The sequence below is a fragment of the Vipera berus genome, assembly GCF_964194415.1.
Source record: "Vipera berus genome assembly, chromosome: 7".
Taxonomy (NCBI): Eukaryota; Metazoa; Chordata; class Lepidosauria; order Squamata; family Viperidae; genus Vipera; species Vipera berus.
Window position 1 is genome coordinate 10,741,385 of NC_138209.1, and position 26,135 is coordinate 10,767,519.

The 26,135-nt window shown below is 48.6% G+C and overlaps 2 protein-coding genes across 4 annotated transcripts in view; one reads left to right on the forward strand and one right to left on the reverse strand.

Moving 5' to 3' along the window:
- The first annotated feature begins 641 nt into the window (after nucleotides 1–641).
- ENOPH1 (enolase-phosphatase 1) lies at nucleotides 642–21,342 on the forward strand. The gene is made up of 6 exons (XM_081333047.1): nucleotides 642–967; nucleotides 4,824–4,925; nucleotides 14,758–14,960; nucleotides 16,474–16,606; nucleotides 17,865–17,988; nucleotides 19,437–21,342. Exons 1-6 carry the CDS (start codon nucleotides 884–886, stop codon nucleotides 19,574–19,576), a joined length of 786 nt encoding a protein of 261 aa, XP_081189173.1. The 5' UTR covers nucleotides 642–883; the 3' UTR covers nucleotides 19,577–21,342.
- Nucleotides 21,343–23,528: 2,186 nt separating this feature from the next.
- Nucleotides 23,529–26,135, reverse strand: part of TMEM150C (transmembrane protein 150C) — a 40,594-nt gene continuing 37,987 nt past the window's right edge. For all 3 annotated transcript variants that reach the window (XM_081333045.1, XM_081333046.1, XM_081333044.1), the window contains one exon: nucleotides 23,529–25,661. In XM_081333045.1, the coding sequence (XP_081189171.1) occupies nucleotides 25,450–25,661 (212 nt within the window). In that variant the 3' untranslated portion in view covers nucleotides 23,529–25,449. The remainder of the gene's footprint in view (nucleotides 25,662–26,135) is intronic.

Here is a 26,135-nt window from a genome sequence, read left to right on the forward strand (position 1 = left end):
GCAGTCCCGGGCGTGAAAGAATAAAACTCCTATCCTAAGTAACCGCCTCCTCAGGCCGGAAAAAGGCCCTTTGCACCTCATGTATCTATTACATTTACTGTTTAATAATTCTTTTTTAAAATTTGTATTCCACGTTTCTTAATTTTTTTTGTGGTGAGCCGCCCTGAGTCCTTAAGGGAAAAGGGCGGCATATAAATTCAATAAATCTAAGCTAAGCTAACCCGCCTGGTTTGCACTCGGAGCCGCGTGCAAGGATAACGAGTTGCAAGCCTTTGCAACCGCGACTGATCCCAGGTGCAAAACCAAGGAAGAACTAGACAAGCGTGCAGCGCTACGCGGTTTGCAACCACCGGCCGCCCACTTGTAACCCCCCGAAGCTGTTTTTTTTTCCTCTCTCTCTCTCTCCGACCGAATAGGCCAGGGGTAGGCAACCTCGGCTCTTTTATGACTCATGGACTTCAACTCCCAGAATTCCTGAGTCAGCATAGCTGACTCAGGAATTCTGGGAGTTGAAGTCCATGAGTCATAAAAGAGCCGAGGTTGCCTACCCCTGGCATAGGCGATTACAAAACCCCCCCCATACACACATTTTATCTTTCCCCCCCCCGCCACCCCATTTCTGGCCACCAATCAGAGCGGCGCGATCCGGGTGCTGCGGCGGCTCCGCTTCCAGCCACGTGGGTCTCCGCCCTCCGCTCGTGCTCGCGAAAGACCGTGGCGGCGCCGCCGACGCCGCTGCTGTCTTGTCTGAATTCCCTCTCCCGAGCTTGCCGGGGGAGGTTTTTGCGGCGCAGCGGACCCGATCCCCGGGAATTCCTGGTTCGCGTATGTCCTCCGGGGAGATCGGGACTCGCGGACATCGGGGCAGCTTCCAACCGGGGACATGGTGGGGTTCACGGTCCCCGCGGAAGTCAGCGTCTTTTTGCTCGACGTAGAAGGCACGACCACTCCGATCACGTTTGTCAAGGTGAGCTGCCTGCGTTGCGATTCCCAGGCTGGTAGGAAAGGGGTGGGTTTTTTTTGGGGGGGGAGGTCGTGTGTGGACGGGGCTATTGCAAAACCCGTGTCTTCCTCTCGCGGGAAGCTGCCTTTTGCCCTGCCTAAACTGAACGCCTGTCGGTATTTTCTCTTGGGTGAGCATTTCCTTCAGTCTGGCCGCCTTTTTTTTCAGAGAAACGTGAGGATTTTGCCCCAAACGTGTCGAGGGCGCAGCCAGTTTAGTGTAGCGGTGAAGATGCTGGGCTGTAACCCAGCAGACTCTGAATTCCATGGTATAGGCTGGACTAGAAGACCTCTAAGGTCCCTTCCAGCTCCATTCTGTTCTTTTCCTCTCTTAAGCACTGAACTGGCTGGGTTTGTTTGAATCAATTCCCCCCCCCCTCTCTCTCTCTCTCAGCCCAGCCTACCCTGCAGGTCTGTTTTTTGTTTGAAAAGGAAAGAGCATTAGTACGCTGCGTTGAGTGGTACAAAATAAAAGGCAGGATGTAAATTGTGTCTGTATCTATTTCCTGTGGTTTGGATGAGTATGACAGTGTAGGACAGTGTCATTGGTGGCTGGAGAATTCTGGGAGTTGAAGTCCGCCCATTTTAAAGTTGCCAAGGTTGAAAAACTACTGGTGTAGGATTGTGTTTTTTAACTGGAGACAGTACACTATTCATTGTTTAACTCTGTTCTTTCTAAAAAGTGCTGGGTTGAGTGTGTGCAGGTTTCCTGTAAAGCCATTCTGACATGGGAAGGAAATTAATCTAACTTCTAGGGTAAATGATTAACTGTTTGGTAGCTGTAAGGTAAGAGAAGATGGAATTACGGTATGTGAGTCGTGTGTTGTTTTAAAAAAAATATTTTGTGTTATATAAAGATTCTCTTTTAAGCCTCATATTTGCTATGCAGTTGAATGTTTTCTGATGATCTATACTAATCTATGCAAAATTTGGATGGGCAGATGGATATGATTTGATGCAGTGTCTTGTGTGAAACCAGCCAACTCTGAGACATTTAGTAAAGCATTATTAAATGATACCTTAGTCGCGTATTTCATTCTGAGATTCTAAGCCAATATTGTTGCGTTTCAATGGAAAAAACGATTAAATTATGTTTTATATCTGCCTTCCCATTTTTTTTCCACAACACCAATCCTGAGAGATAAATTAGACTGACAGAAAGTGCCTCCTATGCCTGTGGGTGGACTTGAACCTGGATCTCTCCAGTACCAGTCTTAACACATTAATTGCGTTGACTTTTCAAGTACCAGAACAGCCCAGTGCAGGTTTATTGGGCAATAAATTGCAGTGCCTCTGTGGGCTTGCTACCTGGAAAGACATGAAGACATAATAGCTAAGAATCCACTTTCTGATTAGAGGAGGATTTTCTTCCAATAATATTCTAAGTGGGATCTGCAAAGTATGCAGCCTTTTCACTTAGCACATGCTTTGTACTGCAATCCACCTTGAAGTAACCCCATCCATTTAGGGGGGAAAAGTCACAGTAACAACTATGAAGAAATAATTATGGACTGCAGCACAATGGCACAATTGATACAGATTATGTAATGGGGGTGGGGGAGGTACTGCTATGGAGAAGACACTCCAGGTCCAATAGATACTATTGGAGTTAGGTGTTCCTTCAAGTAACCAGCCTAGACCATTATGACTCGTGGACTTCAACTCCCAGAATTCCTGAGCCAGCCATGCTGAGGGGAAAGGGAGAGGTTTCCAAACTGAACCATGCTGGCTCAGGAATTCTGGGAGTTGAAGTCCACGAATCATAAAAGAGCCAAAGTTGCCTACCCCTGCTCTAGGCCAGGCAGGGCTTAATAGGCAGCACCTTCAACCGTACCTGGAAGCAAACTGGCAACCTGTGCAGCTACATGGGCGTACTGAGGCGTGGCCATTACTGCCTGCGCTGCTGCATTCTGGATCTGTTTAAACTTCTAGGTGGCCTTCATGGGCAGCCCATGTAGAGCTGATTGCAGTAGTCAAGCCACGAGGTAAGCAAAGTCAACAGGGAAGCCAGATTTCACTTAACAGCCATGTTACTAACTTAGCTGCAGTTATTCACTTAACTGTGCCAAGGAAGGTGAAAAAGGGGCAAAATTCACTTAACAAACGTTTTGCTTAGCAAACATTTTGGTCTCCATTGTGCTCATAAGTTGTTGCTAAATTAAAGAGATCTGTCTTTTATCATCTTTCCTTCCAGAAGGTCTATTCCGCATAAGCATCTAGATCACCGTTATCGAACCTTTAGGCTTACCTGGGCCACACTGAGTGAAGAGGAATTGTCTTGGGCCAATTTGTGTTTGTGTACATACATACTTCCTTTATTTTTATTTGTTTACATTTTATATCTTCTGTGGCTGCATTACAAGTGGTCCAGGGTCTCATGTGGCCCATGGGCCACGAGTTGGTCATGTCTGATCTAGAGTTTCTGGATGAGTGCGTATTGGCATAGAATTTGTTTCAAGGTAACTTACTAGAGAGAATGAATCACATTCCTTTCCTCGAAAACTACTTAAAAGCACATCTCACATCTACCACCAAAGTAGTGTTTGCTGCAGTCCAATGCACGAATAGGTCTTTAGCACAATTAGTCAAGCAGAGATGGAGGTTATCATTTTTGGTTGCACAAAACGGGGCTTTGTTTCAATTGACCTTAATAACTTTAAGAAGGTCTCTTTTATATAGTTAATTTTCCCCATGATTTGCTTTTCGAGCCCGAGCAACCAACCTTAACATACGTTACTTATTTAACATGAAGGTCACATCATGGTCACTTAGCAAGCCCAGTAGACCAGGACATGGAGATCTAGCAGACATGATCAATCTTAGTTTAATTTAGTTCTATCTCATGTAGCTGTGCCTCAAATTATCCTCTTTTTGATGTTTAAGAATAGCACTTACTGTGGCTGATTCAGCATTTAATTATGCAGCTAATTGAAAGGCACATGGTCTGCTGGAGCAGAAAAAAGTATAACGGAGGAATCTGTCTCACATCACTGGCATACAGGAAGTCCTTGACTTACAGCCATTCATTTAGCGACCGTTCAAAGTTGCAAAGGTGCTGAAAAAAGTTACTTGTCTCCAGTCTGCCTATTTATAATCACATCATCCTGACAATCAGGTGATCAGAATTTGAGTGCTTGGTAACCAGCCTGTAATTTACAGCAGATCATGATTCATTTGAGACCTTCCCAGCTGGATTTCAATAAGCAACGTCAATGGGGAAAGCCGGATTCGCTTAATGACTGCGTGATTCACTTAACAACTGCAATGATTTGCTTAACAGGAGCAAAAAGGTCATAAAATTGGTTGTGATTCACTTAATGACTGCCTTGCTTAGCAGCAGGTCCCAATTGTGGTTGTAAGTCAACCTGTAGGTCAAATTTTTCCCATTGGGCCTGTTTGAATTTATTAAGAATTGTGGGGCTTTTGCAGCCAAATCAATCAGGAACCTTAAAAACTATCACATTCGTTATCGCATATTTAGACCATGTGCACAATACGAACAGATTCTTCATTTGTTTTTTTAACAATGAAAGACTGACCCCTTTGCAAAAAAAAATACCTGCATTTAGTAATATACATTTACTCTCAGAAATGATTCTGTCTCTTTTTCATCTTTGTTCTCACTAAGTATTCTCACTATTTTCCTACCTATGTATTTAAATTTCTCTTCGGAGAATTAGACTGCATAGATTTGGTGAAGTGACTAAATTAACAGTATTGGATAATCAATGCTTTTGAAGATGCCCTGAGGGTTTGATGTTGTTTCCAAACATATGTCCACAGTAGCTTAAACCACCTATATGTTTTTGTTGTGTCCCCAGGATATTTTGTTTCCTTACATCAGAGAAAACATTCGAGATTATCTAGACACCCACTGGGAAGAAGAAGAGTGCCAACAAGATGTTGGCCTACTGAGAAAGCAGGTAGAGCATTGGACATCTCTTCTTCATTATTTATTTATTGCCTATCTTAACACAACTCTGGCTCTTTCCATGCCAGTCTGGTTATTGGCAGAATGACAAAACAACAGAATAACAAGAGTTGGAAAGGACTTTGGGAGTCTTCTAGTCCAACCCCCTGCTCAGGCAGGAGACCCTATACCACTTCAGACAAATGGATGTTCAATCTCTGCTTGAAAACCTTCAGTGATGGAGCACCGACAACTTCTGGAAGCAAGCCATTCCACCGATTGTTTTAATTGTCAAGAAATTTTTTCTCCTTAGTTCTAGGTTGGATCTCTCTCTGGCTAGTTTCCATCCGTTGCTTCTTGTCCTGCCTTCAGGGGCTTGGGAAATAGGATGACCCCTTCTTTGTGGCAGCCCCTGAGATATTGGAAGACTGCTATCATGTCACCCCTAGTCCTTCTTTCCATTAAACTAGACATACCCAATTCCTGCAACTGTTCTTCGTATGTTTTAGCCTCCATTCCCCTAATCATTTCTGTTGCTCTTTCTGTTTCTAGAGTCTCAACATCTTTTTAATATTTATTTATTTATTTTATTTTATTTTATTTAGATTTATATACCGCCCTTTCCTGAAGGACTCAGGGCAGTTTACAGGATATTTAAAAGAAAATCAATACAAAAGTTAAAACAAATTTAAAAAGATTAAATGAAACCCTGAGAAAAAATAAAAACCCAGTTAAAATTAAAAATTAAAAAATTCTCAGCCTGGGCCAGAGAGCTCGAAGAGCCAGGTCTTCAGGTCCCGGTGGAATGAACGGAGGTCAGGGGCAGTCCTAAGCTCCGCGGGCAGCTGGTTCCAAAGGGCAGGCGTGCCCACTGAGAAGGCCCTACCCCTGGGTGTTACCCGCCGGCAATCTTTAAACAGCGGCACCCTGAGAAGACCCTCCCTGTGGGAGCGCACTGGACGAAGGGAGCTTGATGCTGGCAGCAGGTGTTCCTGGTTGCCACCAATTATAATACCTGAACCTATACTAGACTTGCAAATAACCCATATCGACTTCCTGATTAATTGACATGATAGTAATGTCCCAATATTTTAGGGGATGCCACAATAAAGAAGGGGTCATCCTATTTCCCTAGCCCCTGAAGGCAGGACAAGAAGCAACGGATGGAAACTTGCCAAAGAGATCCAACCTAGAACTAAGGAGAAATTCCTTGACAATTAATCGGTGGAATGGCTTGCTTCCAGAAGTTGTCGGTGCTCCATCACTGAAGGTTTTTAAGCAGAGATTGAACAGCCATTTGTCTGAAGTGGTATAGGGTCTCCTGCTTGAGCAGGGGGTTGGACTAGAAGACCTCCAAGGTCCCTTCCGACTCTGTTATTCTGAGTGATCAAGTCAATATGACTCTTGATAGATTTTCTCCGTGGGGATCAATTGTCCTTCAGGTTTTCAAATGATGCACCGGTTACTGCTTTAATTCAGTCCATCCGTCTTGCTATTGGCTGACCTCTTCTTCTCTTTCCTTCCAACTTCCTAGCTAACCTCCAACTCTCATAAATTCTGACTTGCCAAATTGCTGAAAATATATATATATATTAATGAGGTATGGAAGAAAGATTTTCCCCCCCCTCCCTTCAAAACCTGATCACCCGGGGACAATTTTTATTTGCCCAGAGGAGTGGGAAGTTGTTACAAGGCTGGACCATGAGTTGTGTATAGGAAGTCACACAAGTCTAGTAGAAAGTGCATTTTTTTAAAAAAAATCTATGTAAAAATTGCATACAGACCTGCACAGAAATGGCATAGAACAAAAATGCAAAAACCTGTTTTTTTACGATTCTGTAATCACACTGTTAAAAATAAGGCTTATGCTGAATGACATTAATAGCATTTTTTAAAATTTAAAACTAATTGCATCGCAAGAAGGCATGAATTAAAGCAAAACACCAGCCCTTGGGTCTTACTGTGATTTACTGGAATGCTTCTGGAACTGACATAGGCCAATGCTTCCCAAGCTTGGTCCTGTGCAGACATGTGAGCTTCAACTTCCAGAATTCAACCAGCAAGGTTCGTATTAAATATTCCAGGAATTGAAGTCCACACATCTGGAGTATATCCAGATTGGTGAAAGTAGCTGTTGGCATTCTCAGGAAATAAAAATGGTGAGCATGTCAGCCTAAGAAGAAACAAGAAGTTATGTGGAAGGCAGGAACTTGTCAAGCCCCGCCGGCCTCCCGTCCGCCCGGGCCTCGACAATGGCCGCGCCGTCGCAGCCGGAGCCCCGCCGAGCAGCCGGCCAGTCCCCAGCTGATCGGCGCGCCCCAGCTGCAGCCTCCTCGAGCCCTGGAGGGCGGGGCCCCGTATCCTGCCGGGGCAAGCCGCCGCAGCCCCGCCGAGCAGCTGGCCGGTCCCCAGCTGATCGGCGTGCCCGAGCAGCCGCCTCCTCGAGCCCTGGAGGGCGTGGCTTCGTATCCTGCCGAGGCAAGCCGCCGCAGCCCCGCCGAGCAGCTGGCCGGTCCCCAGCTGATCGGCGCGCCCGGGTGGCGCCTTCCCCGAGCCCCGGACGCTTTTTCGGAGGGCGTGGCTTCGCCCGGGCATCGCGGAGCACGCTGCCGCAATCCCGCCGAGCAGCTGGCCGGCGCTCAGCTGTTTGGCGCGTCCGATCCCGAACAGCCGCCGGGCGCGCGCTCGCCTCGTCACCGGGGACGGCGCCGGGCACCCACCGGTCCGGCGCTAATGTTTGATACTCGGCGGCTGGACCCTGGACTGCGGATGGCGCCCGGGCGGCAACAGGCTGCACCCAGCGAACAGGCGGACACGCCCCAGCAAACTGTGGAGGGGTGTGTGGCTGTGCCTGTTTTGCCACCCTCCGTTACTGGACTCGGGGGGAGCTTAGCGTCTGCAACGCCAGCACGGACTGGGGCGCGCGAGGGGGCGGAAGGACAGAACTCACCTGGGAGAGGGCTTGACAGGCTGCAGCAGCGCACACGTTGGGTGGTGGCTATGCACGGTGATGGGTGGGGTCTTTATGGGGAGGCGGGCGGATGCCGGTTTGCTTTGAAGGGGTGGGGTTAGGGTGTGGTAACATGATAAAAGAGCGTTGAGGCTAGGTGCCTCAACGCTGACTTTACCGCGGTTTGCTTTGGAGAAGAAATAAACCTTGTTACCCGTTCCTTTTGGAGTGCTTTTGTTTCCTGGCAAAGGACGTCGTGACAGTAAGTCAGCGTTATTCTAGGATACCTACTGCTGTTACTCACGCTTTGGGAATGGCAGAGGATCCATCGGGGCTTGATCTGGCAGCCGAGGAGGAAGGGGCTGTTGGGGCTGCAGATGCAACTCCCCCTGATCCTGGCGAGCCGGAGGAGCCAGCAGTGCGGCCGAAGACCAAGGGGGTTATAGCCTCGGCTGAAGCTGGTGACAGGTGGGAGGTAGGGTCTCTGGCTCAAAGCGGGGGAGGGTGGCAAAGCCCTCCCTTGGAGCGTTGGGACCAAGACTGTGGTGAGGGCCGTCCACGGGCTGGTGTGCCGGCTTGGAGGGAACGGCGGCTGACGGAGGAGGAAGGCGAGGAGTGGAGCTACTCTACGGCCCCAGGGGCCTACACGATGGACGTGTTGCGAGACCGTTTTGGGGAGTTTGGCTATCAGGACACTGCACCTTGGTCACCTGCAGGACCGGCTCAGGAGTCGCAGCGGTGGTCACTACAGAGGCTGACACCCGGCCAGGCGGGCCAGCCCAGTTTCCGCCTGGCAGGCCCAAGGTTTCGGGCCCCGCCATCACGGCTGACGGAGATGGGAGCTGTTCAGGCCGAACGACAACGCCCCGGGATGTCAGACCAGGCAGAGGCCACCAGGTGGGCAACAACGGCTGGGGCTTCCGCCCGGCCATGGAGCAGGCGGCACCAAGCACCAGGTACAAGGGGGCCCAGGCCCCAGGGGGGCCCCTGGGGCCCGGGGGTGTTCTGGGGCCCTCCACCACTGCCGGTTACGTACGACGGCCACCCTGACCGGCTTGCCATGTTCCTAAGCCACACCATTCACCACCTGGACCAGTACGGTGCAGCCTATACCTCCCAATGGGCCATGGTGGTGGCTATTACAGCAAGCCTGCAGGGAGAGGCCGCGGCATGGGCGGCTGACCTGTACGGCGAGCATGCACGGGAACTAGCTGACGTCGGGTTGTTCCTGGAGTCACTGCGGACGCAGTTCGAGGACGTGGCCCGTACTCACAGAGCTGAGGCGGAGGTGGTGGGGCTGCGACAACAAGGCAGGCCCGCAGCAGAGTATGTCGCTGAATTCCGCCGGGTGGCTCGTAAGCTCCGCTCTTGGCCGGAACGCTTGCTGGTACACCACTTCCAGTCGGGGCTGGACGGTGCGCTGCGGAGGGCGTGCGTGGTGCGTGGAGTGCCCGAGCGACTGCTGGAGTGGTACCGGGTCACCGTAGAACTGGACGTCCGGCTGCGCGAATGCAGGGGTAAGGCGGAGGGGGTGGTCGGGACCCGTAGGACCCCCGAAAGGCCGAAGGAGGAGGGTCGGAAGGCCGTGGCCTCAACGGCAAGCCCACCCGTGCCGCCTCCAAGACCGGCTATAAGGTGTTTCCGGTGCGATCAGCCGGGGCACCGAGTGGCCGCTTGCCCCTTGCCGGCACCTCGTGCCACCGCGGCAACTCCCGCCGGAAAAGGCCCTACCGCACGGAAGTCGCTGGAGCGAACAAGAGCAGCTCACCAGCTGGCATCCCTGATGACCACAGCAGCAATCGGTACAGAACCACCCGAGGCCAACGACCCAGAGCCCTACGAGAGCCTGGAGGAGGAGGAGGACCCTATGGTGAGTGACCCAGTGGTGCCCTTCACAGTACCGGTCGTACTCGTCAACCCGCGTACGGGACGTAGGGAGGCTTGCCCAGCACTGATCGACACAGGCAGCACCCGGTGCCTTATCAGCCAAGTGGTGGTTGCTCGGCTGGGATTGGAGGTACGCCGCCTGCCAACTCCTCTTCGTTTCCAGCAAGTGGACGGATCCCTTTTGGGGGGGGCTCCAGTCACTCGGGTGACAGGTCCTATTCGATTGGAGATGGGGACCCACTGGGAGACTTTGCGCTTCCTTGTTGTACCATCAATGACGGAGACAGTGATTCTGGGACTGACATGGCTCGACAAGTAGGGTCCCACGATCTGGTGGGGGGAGGGTTGCCGGCACCTGCGGTTGGGGACAGGGCCACAACCACCACCACACGCATATGTGGGTCCTGTAGAGCGGCCTGGTGGTGAGCGGGTCCAAGGGGCAGAGGGGGTGGCGGAAGCCTGCTTCCCACAGGTGTACGCCGACCTAGCAGAGGTTTTCGACGAAAAAGAGTGCGACGCTCTGCCACCCCACCGAACGACGGATTGTGCCATCGAGCTGGAGCCGGGCGTAAAACTGCCGAAACCACGCATGTACGCGCTGACGCCTCGCGAGATGCAGGAGCTACGTCGTTACGTCGACAAAAACCTCGCGAGGGGGTTCATCCAACCTGCCCGATCCAAGATAGCAGCGCCAATACTATTTCGGGAGAAGAAGGATGGCACGCTTCGCTTGTGTGTCGACTTCCGAGGCGTCAACGCGGTCTGCGTTGAACATCTGTATCCGCTGCCACTCATGAAAGATCTTCTGGCACACCTGTCGACGGACGCATCTTCACGAAGCTAGACCTACGGGAGGCGTATTACCGGGTGCGGATCAGGGCTGGGGATGAGTGGAAAACGGCGTTTAACTGTCCGCTGGGCAGTTTCCAGTTCCGTGTCATGCCGTTCGGACTCCAGGGGGCCCCAGCCGTTTTTATGCAGATGATAAACCAGGTGCTTCACAAGCACCTGTACCGCGGGGTGTTAGTGTACCTGGATGACATTCTGATATACACTAAGACTATGGAAGAGCACGTTGCCCTCGTGCGCCAGGTACTTCGGAAGCTGCTGGCTGCCCGCCTCTATGTGAAGCTCACCAAGTGCGAGTTCCACAAGACGAGGCTGGATTATTTGGGGTATCGCGTGTCGGCGAGCGGCATAGAAATGGACCCTCGCAAAGTGGAAGCCGTCCTGCAATGGCAGGCGCCGCGGACGCGGCGACAGCTTCAGAGTTTCCTGGGGTTCGCGAACTTTTACCGCCAGTTTATTCCAGGTTTTGCAGCGACAGCCCTGCCGCTGACGGACCTGTTGCGGACGCGGAACTCCGGGGTGAAACCACGTCCAGGGTTGAAGCTGGCATGGACCACCACGTGTCAACGGGCGTTCGAGACATTAAAGACCCTGTTTGCGAAGGAGCCGGTGTTGGTACATCCTGACCCCGACCGTCCGTATGTGGTCCAAGTCGACGCCAGCGACGTCGCGGTAGGGGCTGTGCTGTTGCAACGGAACACGGAGGGCGTGTTGCAACCCTGTGCCTATTCTTCCAAAAAACTGTCATCGGCGGAACGTTCGTGGGCGATCTGGGAGAAGGAGGCGTTTGCTGTGCGCGCGGCCTTGGAGACGTGGCGACACCTTCTGGAGGGGGCTGCCCATCCCTTCGAGGTCTGGACAGACCACAAGAACCTGGGGGTTCTGCAGTCCCCGAGGAAGCTGGCGCCCAAGCACGTCAGATGGGCTCTCTTTTTCCGGCGCTTTAATTTCGTCCTGAAGTACGTACCGGGGGGGGCGGAACTTCCTTGCTGACGCACTCTCACGGCTGCCGCAATACGACACCAAACGAGAAGCGGTCATACAAGAACTCATCCCGCCTAATGCATCCCCGAGCGCGACCCAGGCAGTCTGCAGCGTGGGGGACGATTTGTCCCGTGCCATGGACGAGGCCTTAGCTACAGACGCCTGGCTGAAGGAGCATCCCGGACTTCTGACTATGCGTGACGGCTTGGCCTGGCACGGAGATAAGCTGTATGTGCCTCAGGCACTACGCCCCGCCATTTTGCGCCGTTGTCACGACGCCAGGCAGGCCGGTCACTTCGGCTTCCTGAAAACGTTACACTTAGCACGCCGTCAATTTTGGTGGCCGTGCATGAAGGCGGATGTGGAACACCACGTCCGGGGATGCCACGTCTGCGCCACAGCAAAACCCCGTGTCGGGAAGCCATTGGGTCTGCTACAGACGGTTTCGGACCCCGTACGACCATGGCAAGACATCGCCATGGACTTCATTGTCGGGCTGCCGGACAGCAGAGGGTACTCGGTAATCTGGACGGTCATCGATCTTTTTTCCAGACAGGCGCACTTCGTCCCCTGCAAGGGGCTGCCGTCCGCCAAACGGTTGGCACGACTGTTTATGACTCACATCTATCGGCTGCACGGGGTTCCCCGACGGGTTATTTCGGACCGCGGGGTCCAGTTTACAGCACAATTCTGGCGAGAGTTTCTACGACACATCGGCTCTACCCAGGGCCTCAGCTCCGGTTACCACCCAAGCACTAACGGGGCCGCTGAAAGGGCCAACGCCACGGTGGAAAGGTTCCTCAGGAGTTATGTGTCGTATCAGCAAACAGACTGGGCAGACCTCCTGGTGTTTGCGGAAGTCGCCCACAATAACGCCGTGCATAGCAGCACGGGTTTGACACCATTCCAGGTGGTGGCGGGGTATGATTTCGTCCCTGTCCCGGAGTGTGGACAGGGATCGGCGACACCCACCGGGCCTGGGGAGTGGATGCACCAATTAGGGGCCGCCTGGAAAACCGCTAGGGAGGCGATGGTGAAGGCCCAGGCACGGGTGAAGGAGCAGGCAGACAGGAAAAGGGAGCCCTTCGACACCCCCAAGGTCGGGGAGTGGGTGTATCTGTCAACTAAATATTTGCACTTACGGGTACCAAGCAGGAAGCTAGGCCCCAAGTTTCTTGGCCCTTTCCAAGTGATTCAAGTGATCAACCCCGTGACCATCCGTTTACGGCTACCAAGGTTCCTAGGAAAAATCCACCCGGTCTTCCATAGTAGCCTACTAAAGCCCGCTAGGGGAATAACAGAGAAGGCGGGTGAGAACGCTCCGGGGCCTGTGCACGGGGACCGGTATGAAATACAGGCAATCCTAGATTCCCGGGTACGGAGGGGGCAGGTACAGTATCTCGTGATGTGGAAAGGATATCCATTAGCCGAGGCTTCATGGGTGAGGAAAGGAGATGTTCAAGCGGACCGTCTGGTCACGGCTTTTCACCGTACACATCCCTCCAAACCGGGGGGTAGCACTGGGGACTCAGCGGCTCGTCTTTGTGGAGGTCTATCTTGTCATTCTTCTTTTGCAGGAGGGCAGATGGTAGGGGGAGCCGACTGTCAAGCCCCGCCGGCCTCCCGTCCGCCCGGGCCTCGACAATGGCCGCGCCGTCGCAGCCGGAGCCCCGCCGAGCAGCCGGCCGGTCCCCAGCTGATCGGCGCGCCCCAGCTGCAGCCTCCTCGAGCCCTGGAGGGCGGGGCCCCGTATCCTGCCGGGGCAAGCCGCCGCAGCCCCGCCGAGCAGCTGGCCGGTCCCCAGCTGATCGGCGCGCCCGAGCAGCCGCCTCCTCGAGCCCTGGAGAGCGTGGCTTCGTATCCTGCCGAGGCAAGCCGCCGCAGCCCCGCCGAGCAGCTGGCCAGTCCCCAGCTGATCGGCGCGCCCGGGTGGCGCCTTCCCCGAGCCCCGGACGCTTTTTCGGAGGGCGTGGCTTCGCCCGGGCATCGCGGAGCACGCTGCCGCAATCCCGCCGAGCAGCTGGCCGGCGCTCAGCTGTTTGGCGCGTCCGATCCCGAACAGCCGCCGGGCGCGCGCTCGCCTCGTCACCGGGGACGGCGCCGGGCACCCACCGGTCCGGCGCTAACGTTTGATACTCGGCGGCTGGACCCTGGACTGCGGATGGCGCCCGGGCGGCAACAGGCTGCACCCAGCGAACAGGCGGACACGCCCCAGCAAACTGTGGAGGGGTGTGTGGCTGTGCCTGTTTTGCCACCCTCCGTTACTGGACTCGGGGGGAGCTTAGCGTCTGCAACGCCAGCACGGACTGGGGCGCGCGAGGGGGCGGAAGGACAGAACTCACCTGGGAGAGGGCTTGACAGGCTGCAGCAGCGCACACGTTGGGTGGTGGCTATGCACGGTGATGGGTGGGGTCTTTATGGGGAGGCGGGCGGATGCCGGTTTGCTTTGAAGGGGTGGGGTTAGGGTGTGGTAACATGATAAAAGAGCGTTGAGGCTAGGTGCCTCAACGCTGACTTTACCGCGGTTTGCTTTGGAGAAGAAATAAACCTTGTTACCCGTTCCTTTTGGAGTGCTTTTGTTTCCTGGCAAAGGACGTCGTGACAGAACTATTTAGTGGGGGGGGGGGGCCTCTCCATTGCATCCCTGCTGGAAACATCACTTGGAATTCCCATCACCCTTGACATGTTATTTATTTATTTAGAAAATGAATATAGCCACCTATTCACTCATAGCAAGTCTAGATGGCTTGCAAGCAATAAAAACGCAGTATATAAAATATTTTTTTTAAAAAAAAAACAATAACCCACCCACCTACCTCCATGCAACTATACACAGTTAGAGGTCAGTAAAGTGAGGGCCCAGATTGTTGGGGGCGATATGCTGACTCTGTAAACCGCTTAGAGAGGGCTGTAAAAGCACTATGAAGCGGTATATAAGTCTAAGCGCTATTGCCATTTGATGGGGACCATCCTACTCTGGGTTCCCCAGACCCACTGGAAAAAAAACAAGTCTTCGGGGCCTTACGAAAAGGTCAGCGTGGAGGCCAATCTAATTTCTGAAAGGGAGATATTCCAAAAGGAGGGAGCCACCACAGAAAAGACCCTTCTTCTGGGTCCTGCCAGATGTACCTCCTTAAGCTATCACCTTTCTTGCTTTTTGTTTTGACTTCCTTAGGCTGAAGAAGACTCTCATATGGAGGGAGTGGTGCCTATCCCACTGGAAACCAGGGATGGAGAAGAAGAGGTTGAACGGGTCATCCAGGCAGTGATAGACAATGTCCTCTGGCAGATGTCTTTGGATAGGAAGACCACAGCTTTGAAACAGCTCCAGGGCCACATGTGGAGAGCAGCCTACGAAAATGGCTGCTTAAAGGGAGAGTGAGTAGTCCTTTGTGGTGGGCAGACTTCTTTTATGGCTGAGGCTGCTTTATACATAATTTCTTTCATCATCAAAAGAGGTAATGCAGTCGTGATGTCATCAAAAAGGGCCGGGATGGAATGTTTGGTGCTCTTTATCAGTGGGTCATTTTAATGCAGGTGATCCCTGAGTTACAAGCGTTCACTTAACGCTCGTTCAAAGTTACGTGCGTGATGAGCGCCGCCGAGTGCTTACGAGCAAGTCCCAAAATTGCGAACGTTGCAGCGCCACAGCAGTCGTTCGCCCTTACGAGCGACTGCAGGGACACTGCAACATTCACCCTGGTTATTCCCTCCCTCCCCACCCCTTGCCCTGGGTCTCCCTAGGCACCAGGCCTTTAATACTCTGCGAAGATTGAGATCCTTCGCTTTCTTGGCTGCTCCAGGCCTTCAGTGCATTCGCAGAGAATGGAGGCCTAGAGTAATGCAAGATCAATGGGGCGAGATCTCACGCTACTGATCTCGCGTGAGGTATCTTAGTGGGTCAGGGAAGCCTTGGGGGCCTGTTCCATTACTACGCCCTCCATGGCATTCCCCTCCCTGAGATACCTCTTGTTCACTTAACGAGCCCCGTGCGTCTTAACGAGCGAGGGAGTGATCACGTTCGAGGTACAAGATTCACTCCCACGAGTTACGAGTGGAATGGACAGGCTCCATTACACCCGTAACTCAACTACCTGTACAGGTAGTCTTCAGCTTACTATCATTCCTTTAGCAACCGCTTCAAGTGAACAATGGTACTGAAAAAAGTGACTTAACGACCGCTTTTCACACTTACGACCATTGCAACATCCCCACAGTCACGTGAACAAAGTTTGGTTGCTTGGCAACTGACAGGTTGCAGTGTCCTGGGGATCACATTGATCCCCTTTTGTGACCGTCTGACCCAGCAAAGTCAGTGAGGAAGCCAGATTCACTTAACCACCACGTTACTGGCGTAACAACTGCAGTGGTTTAACAGGTGTGGCAAGAAAGGTTGTGAAATGGGACAAACCTCAACTACCGTTTTGCTTGGCCACAGAAGTTTGGGGCTGAGTTGTAGTTGTAAATGGAGGACTACCTGTAGAAAAACTAGCACTTTCTACAATGACTCTAGGCCAGGGCTCTTCAAACTTGGCCCTTTTATGACTTGTGGGCTTCAACTCCCAGAATTCCACAAGTCATAAAAGGACCAAGTTTGAAGGCCCTTGCTCTAGTCTCTGAAATGCTTTTACCACATTTATACAAGACACAACCCCCTTGCTCTGTTTTCTTCATCTTTGGAAGCCCATCTTTCTGCTCAGCTTTTCCTTGAACATTTGATGATGATCTGATTTTACCATGGATGCTTTAATTGCTTTTCAATAGTCCTTTTATTGCTTGCTGCTTAGAGATCACGATTAGGATAAGCTCCCAGTGATGTCATAAAACAGGAAAGCAAGTTTCATTGCCTCTTCAACCATTCTGCCTCCATACTTTGCCCTCCCTACTCCAGGTTCTTTAAGGATGTTGTTCCCGCAGTGAAAAAGTGGAAAGAAGCAGGAAGAAAGGTGTATATTTATTCCTCTGGGAGTGTGGAAGCGCAGAAGCTTTTATTTGGAAACTCTACAGAAGGTGATCTTTTAGAGGTACATATACAGTCTAAATGTCTGTGGAGATTCTCAATCATCCAGGTCATGGTTGTCCCAAGGGTGCTTTTCCAAAGCTTTCCAAACGTTGCAGGAGTAAAACATAGGAAGAACTACATGTTCTTTTTGTAATATTGCATCCATTGTTGTGCGTTGTTTTTTCCCTTGAAAACATTTCACTTCTCATCCAAGAAGCTTCTTCAGTTCTGATTGAATGGTGAGGAGCGGAAGGATTTATATTCTTTCCAGTCACCTGGCCAGCACTCTGAAGATCTGTCATTGGTTCTCTTGAGAGCTGTTGAGGTCACTTGGGGTTTTGTCTGTATCCTCCAAATCACTGAATCAGAGTGTAAATGGGTACGGAACATTCTTGGGACTTCTGAAAGATCTTTGTTGTACACAGGAGATAAATGATGCCGTATCTCTCCCCCTCTGTCAAGAGGGGACTGTCCAGTTTCAGAGTAGTAATGACCAGATGATTGCAAAGAATGTAAATCCTTCCATTCGCTACTATTCAGTCAGAACTGTTTCTTGGAAGAGAAGCAACAGGTTTTCAAGGGGGGGGAAACAAACAAGAAAATCCAGTTGGCTTTTGGAAAAGCATCAAAAGATGAACTAACTGCCCACATAAACGGTCTTCCAGTGTTTCCCTGCCAAAGATAATAGCATTTTCTGCCTCTACAACAACAGTATTATTACAAAGACATCCGTTGTGGTGTGGTGCTTAAGGTGTTGGATTAGGATCATAGGAATTCCAAGTTTCTAGTGTGTCCTTAGCCATAAAAACTCCTCAACTGATTTTGGGCAAGTCCCATGTAGATTACCGCAAGAGAATTGTTGTGGGAATAAAACATAGGAAGAAGGGTTGCAGGAATTGGATATGTCAAGTTTAATGAAAAGAAGGACTTGGGGTGACATGATGACAGTATTCCAACATATAAGGGGCTGCCACAAAGAAGAGGGGTCAACCTGTTCTCCAAATCACCTGAAGGCAGGACAAGAAGCAATGCATGGAAACTAAGCAAGGAGAGAGCCAACCTAGAAATAAGGAGAAATTTCATGAGAATTAATCAGTAGAACAGCTTGTCTTCAGAAATTATGGGTGCTCTATCACTGGAGGTTTTTAAGAAGAGATTGGACAACCATTTGTCTGGAATGGTGTAGTAGGGTTTGCTATTTGAGCAGGGGGTTGGACTAGAAGACCTTGGACGTCCCTTCCAACTCTGTTATTCTGTAATGTTCTCCTTCCACCTTCCAGCTCTTTGATGGTCACTTTGACACCAAGATAGGACCTAAAGTTGACAGTGAGAGCTATCAGCGGATTGCTGCAAGCATTGGATGTGCCACAAACAACATACTGTTCTTGACGGATGTCACTCAAGGTAATAAAAGCTGGTGAGGGCTCCCTGGTGTGGTGAGAGGATACATGTCTAGTTGGTGCTAGAGGCAAGATGAGAGCACATCTGAAGGTCAATAGCCATGTGGACCAAACCTTTACCAAAAAAATTGTGTAATTCCCCCTTTAGGGGAGAGCTGTAGAGGAGATGCTTTGGACCTAAAGCTGATTTGGTTTAATGTTTGATACCACCAGCTGGAATTTGGGAAGATGTGTCCAGGTTCAAGATTTTAAGGCAACTGCGATCCACTCAAGTCTGCTGTGTGACTTCCACATTGCTGGGGTTTGAAATTGCAAAAAGGAAGGAGAATATCCCTGTTTTAACTAATTTTCACATAAAAAAAACTTAACTTGCAAACTTGAGAGTAACATGATTGTTTCTGTTTCTGATGGGGCTGTCAAATTAAGCTTTCCCCTCCCCAGATTATTGCCTGAAACGGTTTGAATGTAGGGATTTTTTTTTACTATATGCTTTCCCCCTTCCCCCACTTGTTTAGATAAGCCCCTTACAGGTAGACTTACGATTAGAATAGAGCCTGCCCATTACAATTATAAGTTGTGACGGTTGTAAAGTTGGATCATCACATGACCAACCTGATTTTACAACTTTTTTCGGGAGGTGGTTGTTAAGTGAATCACCATGGATGCTAAATGAACTCGCAGTTATTAAGTGAATGAATCAGGTGTTAAGTAAACCCATTGTCCGCTATGGGGTGCTTTTGCCAAGACACTTCAGCAAACAAGCCATAAATCGCAGTCACATAACCACGGGACACTGCAAACAGCCATAAATGCAGGCTGGATGCTGAGCACCCACAATGCAGTCATGTGACCGTGGGGGAGGGGCATGAGAACCTTGGAACTGGATCATAAGTATCTTTTGGGAGGTGGTCCGTCATAACTTTGAACGGTCGCTAAGCGACCCATCATCAAGTCAAGGACTACCTATAGTGGCTCCTAAGGAAATGGGAAGTACAGATAGTCTTCGACTTAACAACGGTTCATTTAGTGGCTGTTTGAAGTTACAAAGGCACTGAAAAAAAAAAGATTTACGACCACATTTCACACTTAAACGAGCGTTGCAGCATCCCCGTGGTCACGTGATCAAAATTTGGATGCTTGGCCACTGACTCGTATTTATGACGGTTGCAGTGTCCCGGGGTCATGTGATCACCTTTTGTGACCTTCAGACCTGGGGAAGTCAGATTCACTTCACAACTGTGTTACTAATTTAACAACTGCAATAGTTCACTTAACAGCTGTGGCGAGAAATGGGGCGAAATTCACTTAACAAAATGTCTTGCTTAGCAACAGAAATTTGGGGCTCAATTGAGGTTGTAAGTCGAAGACTCTCTGTACATGGACAGAACAGGTGACACCCTGAAAGTAGATGGTTCAGTGTTGTCTAAATGAGCCTCGCTTTGTGTCCTTCAGAAGCAGATGCTGCCGAAGAAGCGGAAATGCACGTGGCTATAGTGATCCGGCCGGGCAACGCAGGACTGACAGACGATGAGAAATCGTATTACAGACTCATAACTTCTTTCAGTGAACTCTCCCTGCCTTCCTCTGCTTAAAATTTGCATCTAGGAACTAAGGAAGGGATGGGGAAAGATAGAGGAGCAGCTGAGAAAATTCTCCTTACCATTTGCCGTCATTCCTGCCAGTGATACAAGAGTCTCAAAAAAAGAGAAATATTGAACACTTGACTTCCCCGATGACACAGAATTCAACCCCACGGAAAAGTACCAGTTCTGTGATTGTAGCAAAGTGAAGCTCTCAACGTGGCGAGCTTAATTACTTTGGATTTTCAAAAGGAAGATTCAAGAGGTACAGTTCAACAGAAGCTTCTCCAGCCGGTGGGATGCAAATCCCACCTCCCGTTCAGTTCCAAGGGGCCAGCCCCGGAGACGTTCCTCACAGAACGTGTCTTGGGTGTCTGCTACGAACTCCCATCTTTTATTCGCATCACAGCTGATTGCAGGTTTTCAAAGTCTTCCGTTCTTCATTCTCGTTTGGAGTGCACGTTGGGGAAATCGGACTATTGATTAGATCCGTGAGTTGAACAGGTTGCAGTCTTGAGCTCTCCGAATGGTTGGTTTTGGAAAGAGGAAGGAACAACCAGCACCAGGCACCATTAACTAAATCAAGCATGCAAGCTGTGCCAACTGGAATGTGTGTGCATGTGGAAGGCATGATTGATCCTGGTCTCAAAGAGTTGCATGACTGCTCAAAGGTTGTCATACTTAAGCTGGGGAAAGGGGTGGTTGTTGTCCCCACCCCTGGGATCAAATTGCTGGAAAATTGCATTCTATATCTATATGCAGGTTAGTACTTTACCTATTGCACTTGAAGGTACCATGGAGAGCCGATTGTTCGTGTGGTTTCGCTGGTGCAGAGCGCCGCTTGTTTCCTTTTACGCGTGGCATTTCAAAAGTGATAAGCATGTCTCAGTGTTAACACCTCTTCCTTCCTGATTTTAAAAGGCTGCTGGGTGTTCCAGAAGAGACCCAAACCTGTCTCTTCATGTGCATGTTGCACATTTATGTTTTGCTATACGTAATGTTCTGCCTCCCTTAAACCCTGCTCCTTTTCACTAAGGATGTAAGGGGAACAAATCCCAAATCGTACGGAACGGAACTAACGCCGATATTTTTTTTCCCCATCTGGCCAACATATTTGAGTGTTACATCCTTGCTTGGAAATGGGCCTGTTGTAATAACGGCGCAGCTTGATGAAGCACTGAAATCGTAAGATGTCAAGAACATCCCGGTTTTAATTGGAGACCTCCTGAGAATCTAGTAAGATGCCTAGAGATCTTACAGCGGAACAAGCACATAATATCTAATCTTGAAATTTTGATGTCCTCTGTATGTTATGTTGTGGGCAGCCCTTCCGGAATTTGATGATGACGATGTTCCAGTCGGTCTTGCTGTTGCTTTCCAGGTGGAAAGCTCTTGGTGTGAACACACAAATGAGTAGCTGACCCTCAGAATTCTACAATTCCAACAATCAGTGTTGGAAAAGTCAAGACATGGTACGAAAATTCTCACGTAGTGAGCTTATAAATTTCCCCTCGTTCTGGATGCTAATGGAGAATGGTTCCATATTGCCGATGTAGTCAGTGTCAATATAGGATTGTCGCCTTGTGGTGCATGTCTTGCCTTTAAATAAAAGCTATGACTGAAGTAGAAGACTTTGTGTCCGAAAGTGGCTTCAGCTTCCCATTGCACTTGTGAGGGGAAAAGTCAACTTTTATTCTTTGCTGTTGATCTCAGCCTTCCATCCTTCCGAGGTAGGTAAAATGAGGACCCAGATTGTTGGGGGCAATAAGCTGACTTTGTAATAATGCCGCTTGGGGGGGGCTGAAAGCCCTAATAAGCAGGCATATACATAGAATGAAGGCTATTGCTAAGCACATTGATTTGTGCTTTAAATTGTAAGCCGCCCTGTCTTCGGAGAAGGGCGGGATATAAATGGGATTAAAATAAAATAAAAAATCTTTTCGGTTTTAGAGGTATGCCAGTGAAGACAATTCTGTCCAGATCAAGGAAATCTCTGCCTTGTATCTAAACCTTTAGGGATTTAATTCCAATTTTCCTCAAGACAGGTGTCCGTTACTGAGGCCCAGATCCAGATCATCAATACTGGCAGTCATCGACTTACAATGGTTCATTTAGCGAGCGTTCAAAGTTACAACAGCATTGGAAAAAGTGACTTATGACCATTTTTCACACTTATGACCGCTGCAGCATCCCTATGGTCACCTGATTTACATTCAGACACTTGGCGACAAGTTCATATTTATGACGGTCGCAGTGTCCCGGGGTCACGTGATCCCCTTTTGCAACTTTCTGGCAAGCAAAGTCAATAGGGAAGCCAGATTCAATTAACAGCCTTGTTACTAATTTAACAACTGCACTGATTCACTTAACAACTATTGCAAGAAAGGCGGTAAAATGGGAGAAAACCCACTGAATAAATTTCTCGCCTTTCTCCCTACTACGGAGCTTAGGAAGAAAAGAATGCAAACACAAACACAGATGGTCCTCAACTTACAGTTACAATTGCAGCTGTAACTCATGCCAGTCGTTAAGTGGTTCATCGTATGACCAACCTTTTTACTTTTTTTTTTTTGCAGCAGTCGTTAAGTGAATACCATAGATGTTGAATGATCCATTGCCCATTGTGGGTTTTTTTTTTGCCAGAAACTGGAAGTAGATGCCAGTTTCCCACACAGAATATTGTAAATATGAAATATAAATAAAATTGCAGTCACATGATCACAGATACTGCAAATGGACATAAATGCAGGCAGGTTACCAGAGGAATTCAGGTCATAGATACCTTTTTGGGGATCTGTCATAACTTTGGTCACTAAGTGACCGTAAGTCAAGGACTACCTGTATATTCCACATGGAGAAAAACGTAAACATATAATTCCTTATAACTTTGGCTTTGGATGAACCACTTCTGGGTTATCGGTGTTTTCCCTGCATGAACACAGATGTTTCTGTGAGTGAGCAACAAGGCCATTCTCAGTGGACTCCTCTGAATACTTTTAATTACTTGGCATTTGGGCTCAGCTTTAGAAAGCACGCAATGACATAACTATGTTGCTGTGTAGGCACAAGCACCAAATAATCCTCAGGCTTTCCATAAAAGAAATTTATTTAGTGGTCATGTGTCAGTATGCAGTTATGAAGTCTTTGCTCAACCATATTGAAAAATGTGCCGTAAGAAATACTTAAAAGATATTTACACTATTATCATGAAAAAAGTTGGGTTGCATATTAAATGGAGAGAGAAAATGTTCACAAAGCCATTTTTCCTCCCTTTCAGAAAAAATGCAAACTATAAATGATAACAACATAAAAGATTTAAAAAACTGACAATGAATTATTTACAGTAAAACACATTTTAACAAACCCATTTAGTTGCTTGTTGGTGGATTTCTTAGGTTTTCAACCTTTTCATAACTAGGCGAGCACAGCTGGCTTGGATTCCTTCACAGCTGGGGTAAGCAACCTGTTAACCACCAGATGTTTGTAATACAGTCTCTTGCCATTGGCCATCCTGTCCAGAGCTGATGGGAAATGAGATCCAAACATCTGAACAGCATTTAGCTATCTACCCCTGACTTGCAGCCTCTCTCATAAACCCCTCTAATATAGAAACACTTGTGTATTTTACAATTTTGTGTGCGTTTTGTTTCCTATATTGAAAACCATTATCACTTTGACAAAGTGTCCTATTTCTAATTATTAAACTTCCGCTTTTCGCACAATTCGTTGTTGAAATATTTTCTGAGGGTGGCAACTAATTTCATCCCAAAGAAATCTATACCTTCAACTGTAGATATTCCATATGGCAAATTAGCAACTTTTCAATTGCCCTTTATAAGCTCCTTGTTATTGCTACTTGGTTAGCCTTCCAACATCTGATGTTATTATTATTTTTTGCACATCAAGCAATGTTACATTTTTCTCTTTAAGTAACAACTCTATCCCACAACTTCACATTGGCATATCTAGTCTTAACATTCATTCCAAAGTAGAAACATCTTCCAGTCTCTGAAAAAAAAGATGTGTTAAATATACGGGCCATGTAGGAGAAAGAGAACTTTTATGCAACTTGAAAAACTTGTCTAGGAGGAGGATTTTGCAGGATAGTTCCTTGAGATTCCTGCCTCTATGAAAATATTAAAGAACCTGAAACAAATCTTCTGCACCTGGCTAAGTTTCTATAGCTGCCCACCATCCATTAACTGGGCCCCAGAGGGAAGCTGCATAAAAATGTTCCTGGTTTTGTTGTGTGTGTGCGTGTGTGTGTGTGTGTGTGTGTGTGTTCTTGTTCCCCAAGTCAGTGAGAAACGAACCTGTTTTCAGTATAAAGGGTGGTAAAAGCACCAGAATATGGGAAGGCAGATAGACTGACAATCCAAGCCCTGATTTTTGAGGTCAAGCACCATCTGCCTCACTCTCTTAATGGATCATACTGGGGTAAAGTTGGCAGTTCCTTTCAGAGAGTCTGAATTTTTTTTAAAAAAACAGGAAGATAACATTGCACCTCAGCAGACAACTGACCCCAGACACTTAGTAACACAGGAAACTGGTTTGCAACCTCAATAATAGTCTTGGGAACTGTAAATTCCATGGCCAAATGTACAGGTTATAGTATATACACAATGGTATCCAGCAGATACACTCCTGATCTGTAAGATACTTGCTCAGGTGTCACAGTCATAACCCTGTCACGATCGTAGCCTGTCTTTTGTGTGGTGTATGCACACAGACAGCATATGCAGCCTGCATTGCAACTTATCGACACATCATCTGCACCCAATGGATGCCCTATGATACGTCCACAGACCATGGTTGCTGTGTAATCCTGGTCTAAAATTTGCAGATAACAAGACCTTTTCTCTCTTTCATTGTCACTCAAGGTGCAACCGCATATACTGTATGTATGAATAACAGTTCATAGTTCTCTGCTACCTGTTTTATGTAACATAACATAATGCAAAATTAAGTTCTGCCAGCCAGTCCCAAGCAGACCATGGGAAACAAATGTAAATTTGATGACTCAGCATCTCATACCGTATTATAAAATGCCTTATGCAGAAAGAAAGAAAAAAGTGCGGAGGTAGTGGTGGGCCAAAGGTTTCCCAATGAGCCATTTTAAGGACAAAGCACCCTGTCCTAAATGTGTGACAACTGTTCTAAGCAAGAAGTGGACTGTTTTGAACATTGGGGAAAATGTGCCTTGAGTCCAGAAAACGTGCAGGAAGTTTGATAGTATCCCGCTTTGCACTTAGAACAGCCATTTTGCGTTGGAGGCGGGATGTCCCAAAGGCGTTTTTTTTTTCCAACAAGCAGCTGGATTTTATTTCTTTCCTTGGAAAATGTTTCACTTCTCATCCAAGAAACTTCTTCAGTTCTTGGATGAGAAGCGAAATGTCTTCAAGGAAAAACAAAGTCTAGTTGCCTTTTGGAAAAAAGAAAAAAAAAAGCACCTTTGGGGCAACCATGATCTGGATGACTGAGAATCTCCACAGAATTTGAGGCTGGATGTTCAGGCTCAAACCGAAAGCGATTCAGTTGGAAACATTTTTCACATCCATGCAAAGAGGCATCTTGTTCTTTCTTCAGAAGAGAAAGGGAAGGAAGGAAGGAAGGAAGGAAGGAAGGAAGGAAGGAAGGAAGGAAGGAAGGAAGGAAGGAAGGAAGGAAGGAAAGGAAGGAAGGAAGGAAGGAAGGAAGGAAGGAAGGAAGGAAGGAAGGAAGGAAGGAAGGAAGGAAGGAAGGAAGGAAGGAAGGAAGGAAGGAAGGAAAAGAGAAAGGTGATTGCAGGGGAGAAATTAGCAAAAAAGGTAAAACAGTAAATGAAAGAGGCCGTGAGTTCAATCATTTGACATCAAACATCATCCGCCTGGTCAATGGAAGTTGGGTTACACCTGATCGGTTTGATACTCAGAGGCTTCAGAGAGGCTTTCAGAAAAGCTGAGGAAATTCTCTTGGTACTCGGAGCAAATGATCTCAAACCGGTAGTGTCTGAATTCCACCGCGAAGGAGCCGAAGAAACACAGGAAGCACATCACCATTCCCCACTGGACTCGTGACGCATGCATGTGAAACTTAAACTCACTCATCAAAATGAAATCTGAAGCAGGGTCAAGGAAAAGACACAGAAACATACACGGTAACAGGAGCAAACATTGAAATGCCTCTTGGAATCAGGGCTATACCTGAAACCTACATCCCATCGAACCCACGTCTGACCATGAAAAGCAGCAATACTGGCAGTCCTCGACTTACAACCACTTGTTTAGTGACCATTCAAAGTTACATTGGCACTAAAAAAAATTAACTTATGACCATTTTTCCCACAACTGTTGTAGCACCCCCACAGTGTTCAAAAGTCAGGAGCTTGGCAACTGGCATGCATTTATGACGGTTGCAGTGTCCTGGGGTCATGTGATCCCTTTTTGCAACCTGACAAAGTCAACGAAGCCAGATTCACTTAACAACCATGTTACTAACTTAACAACTGCAGTGATTCACTTAACAAATGTGACAAGAAAGGTCACAAAATGGGGCAAAATAACTGTCTTGCTTGGCAATGGAAATTTTGGGC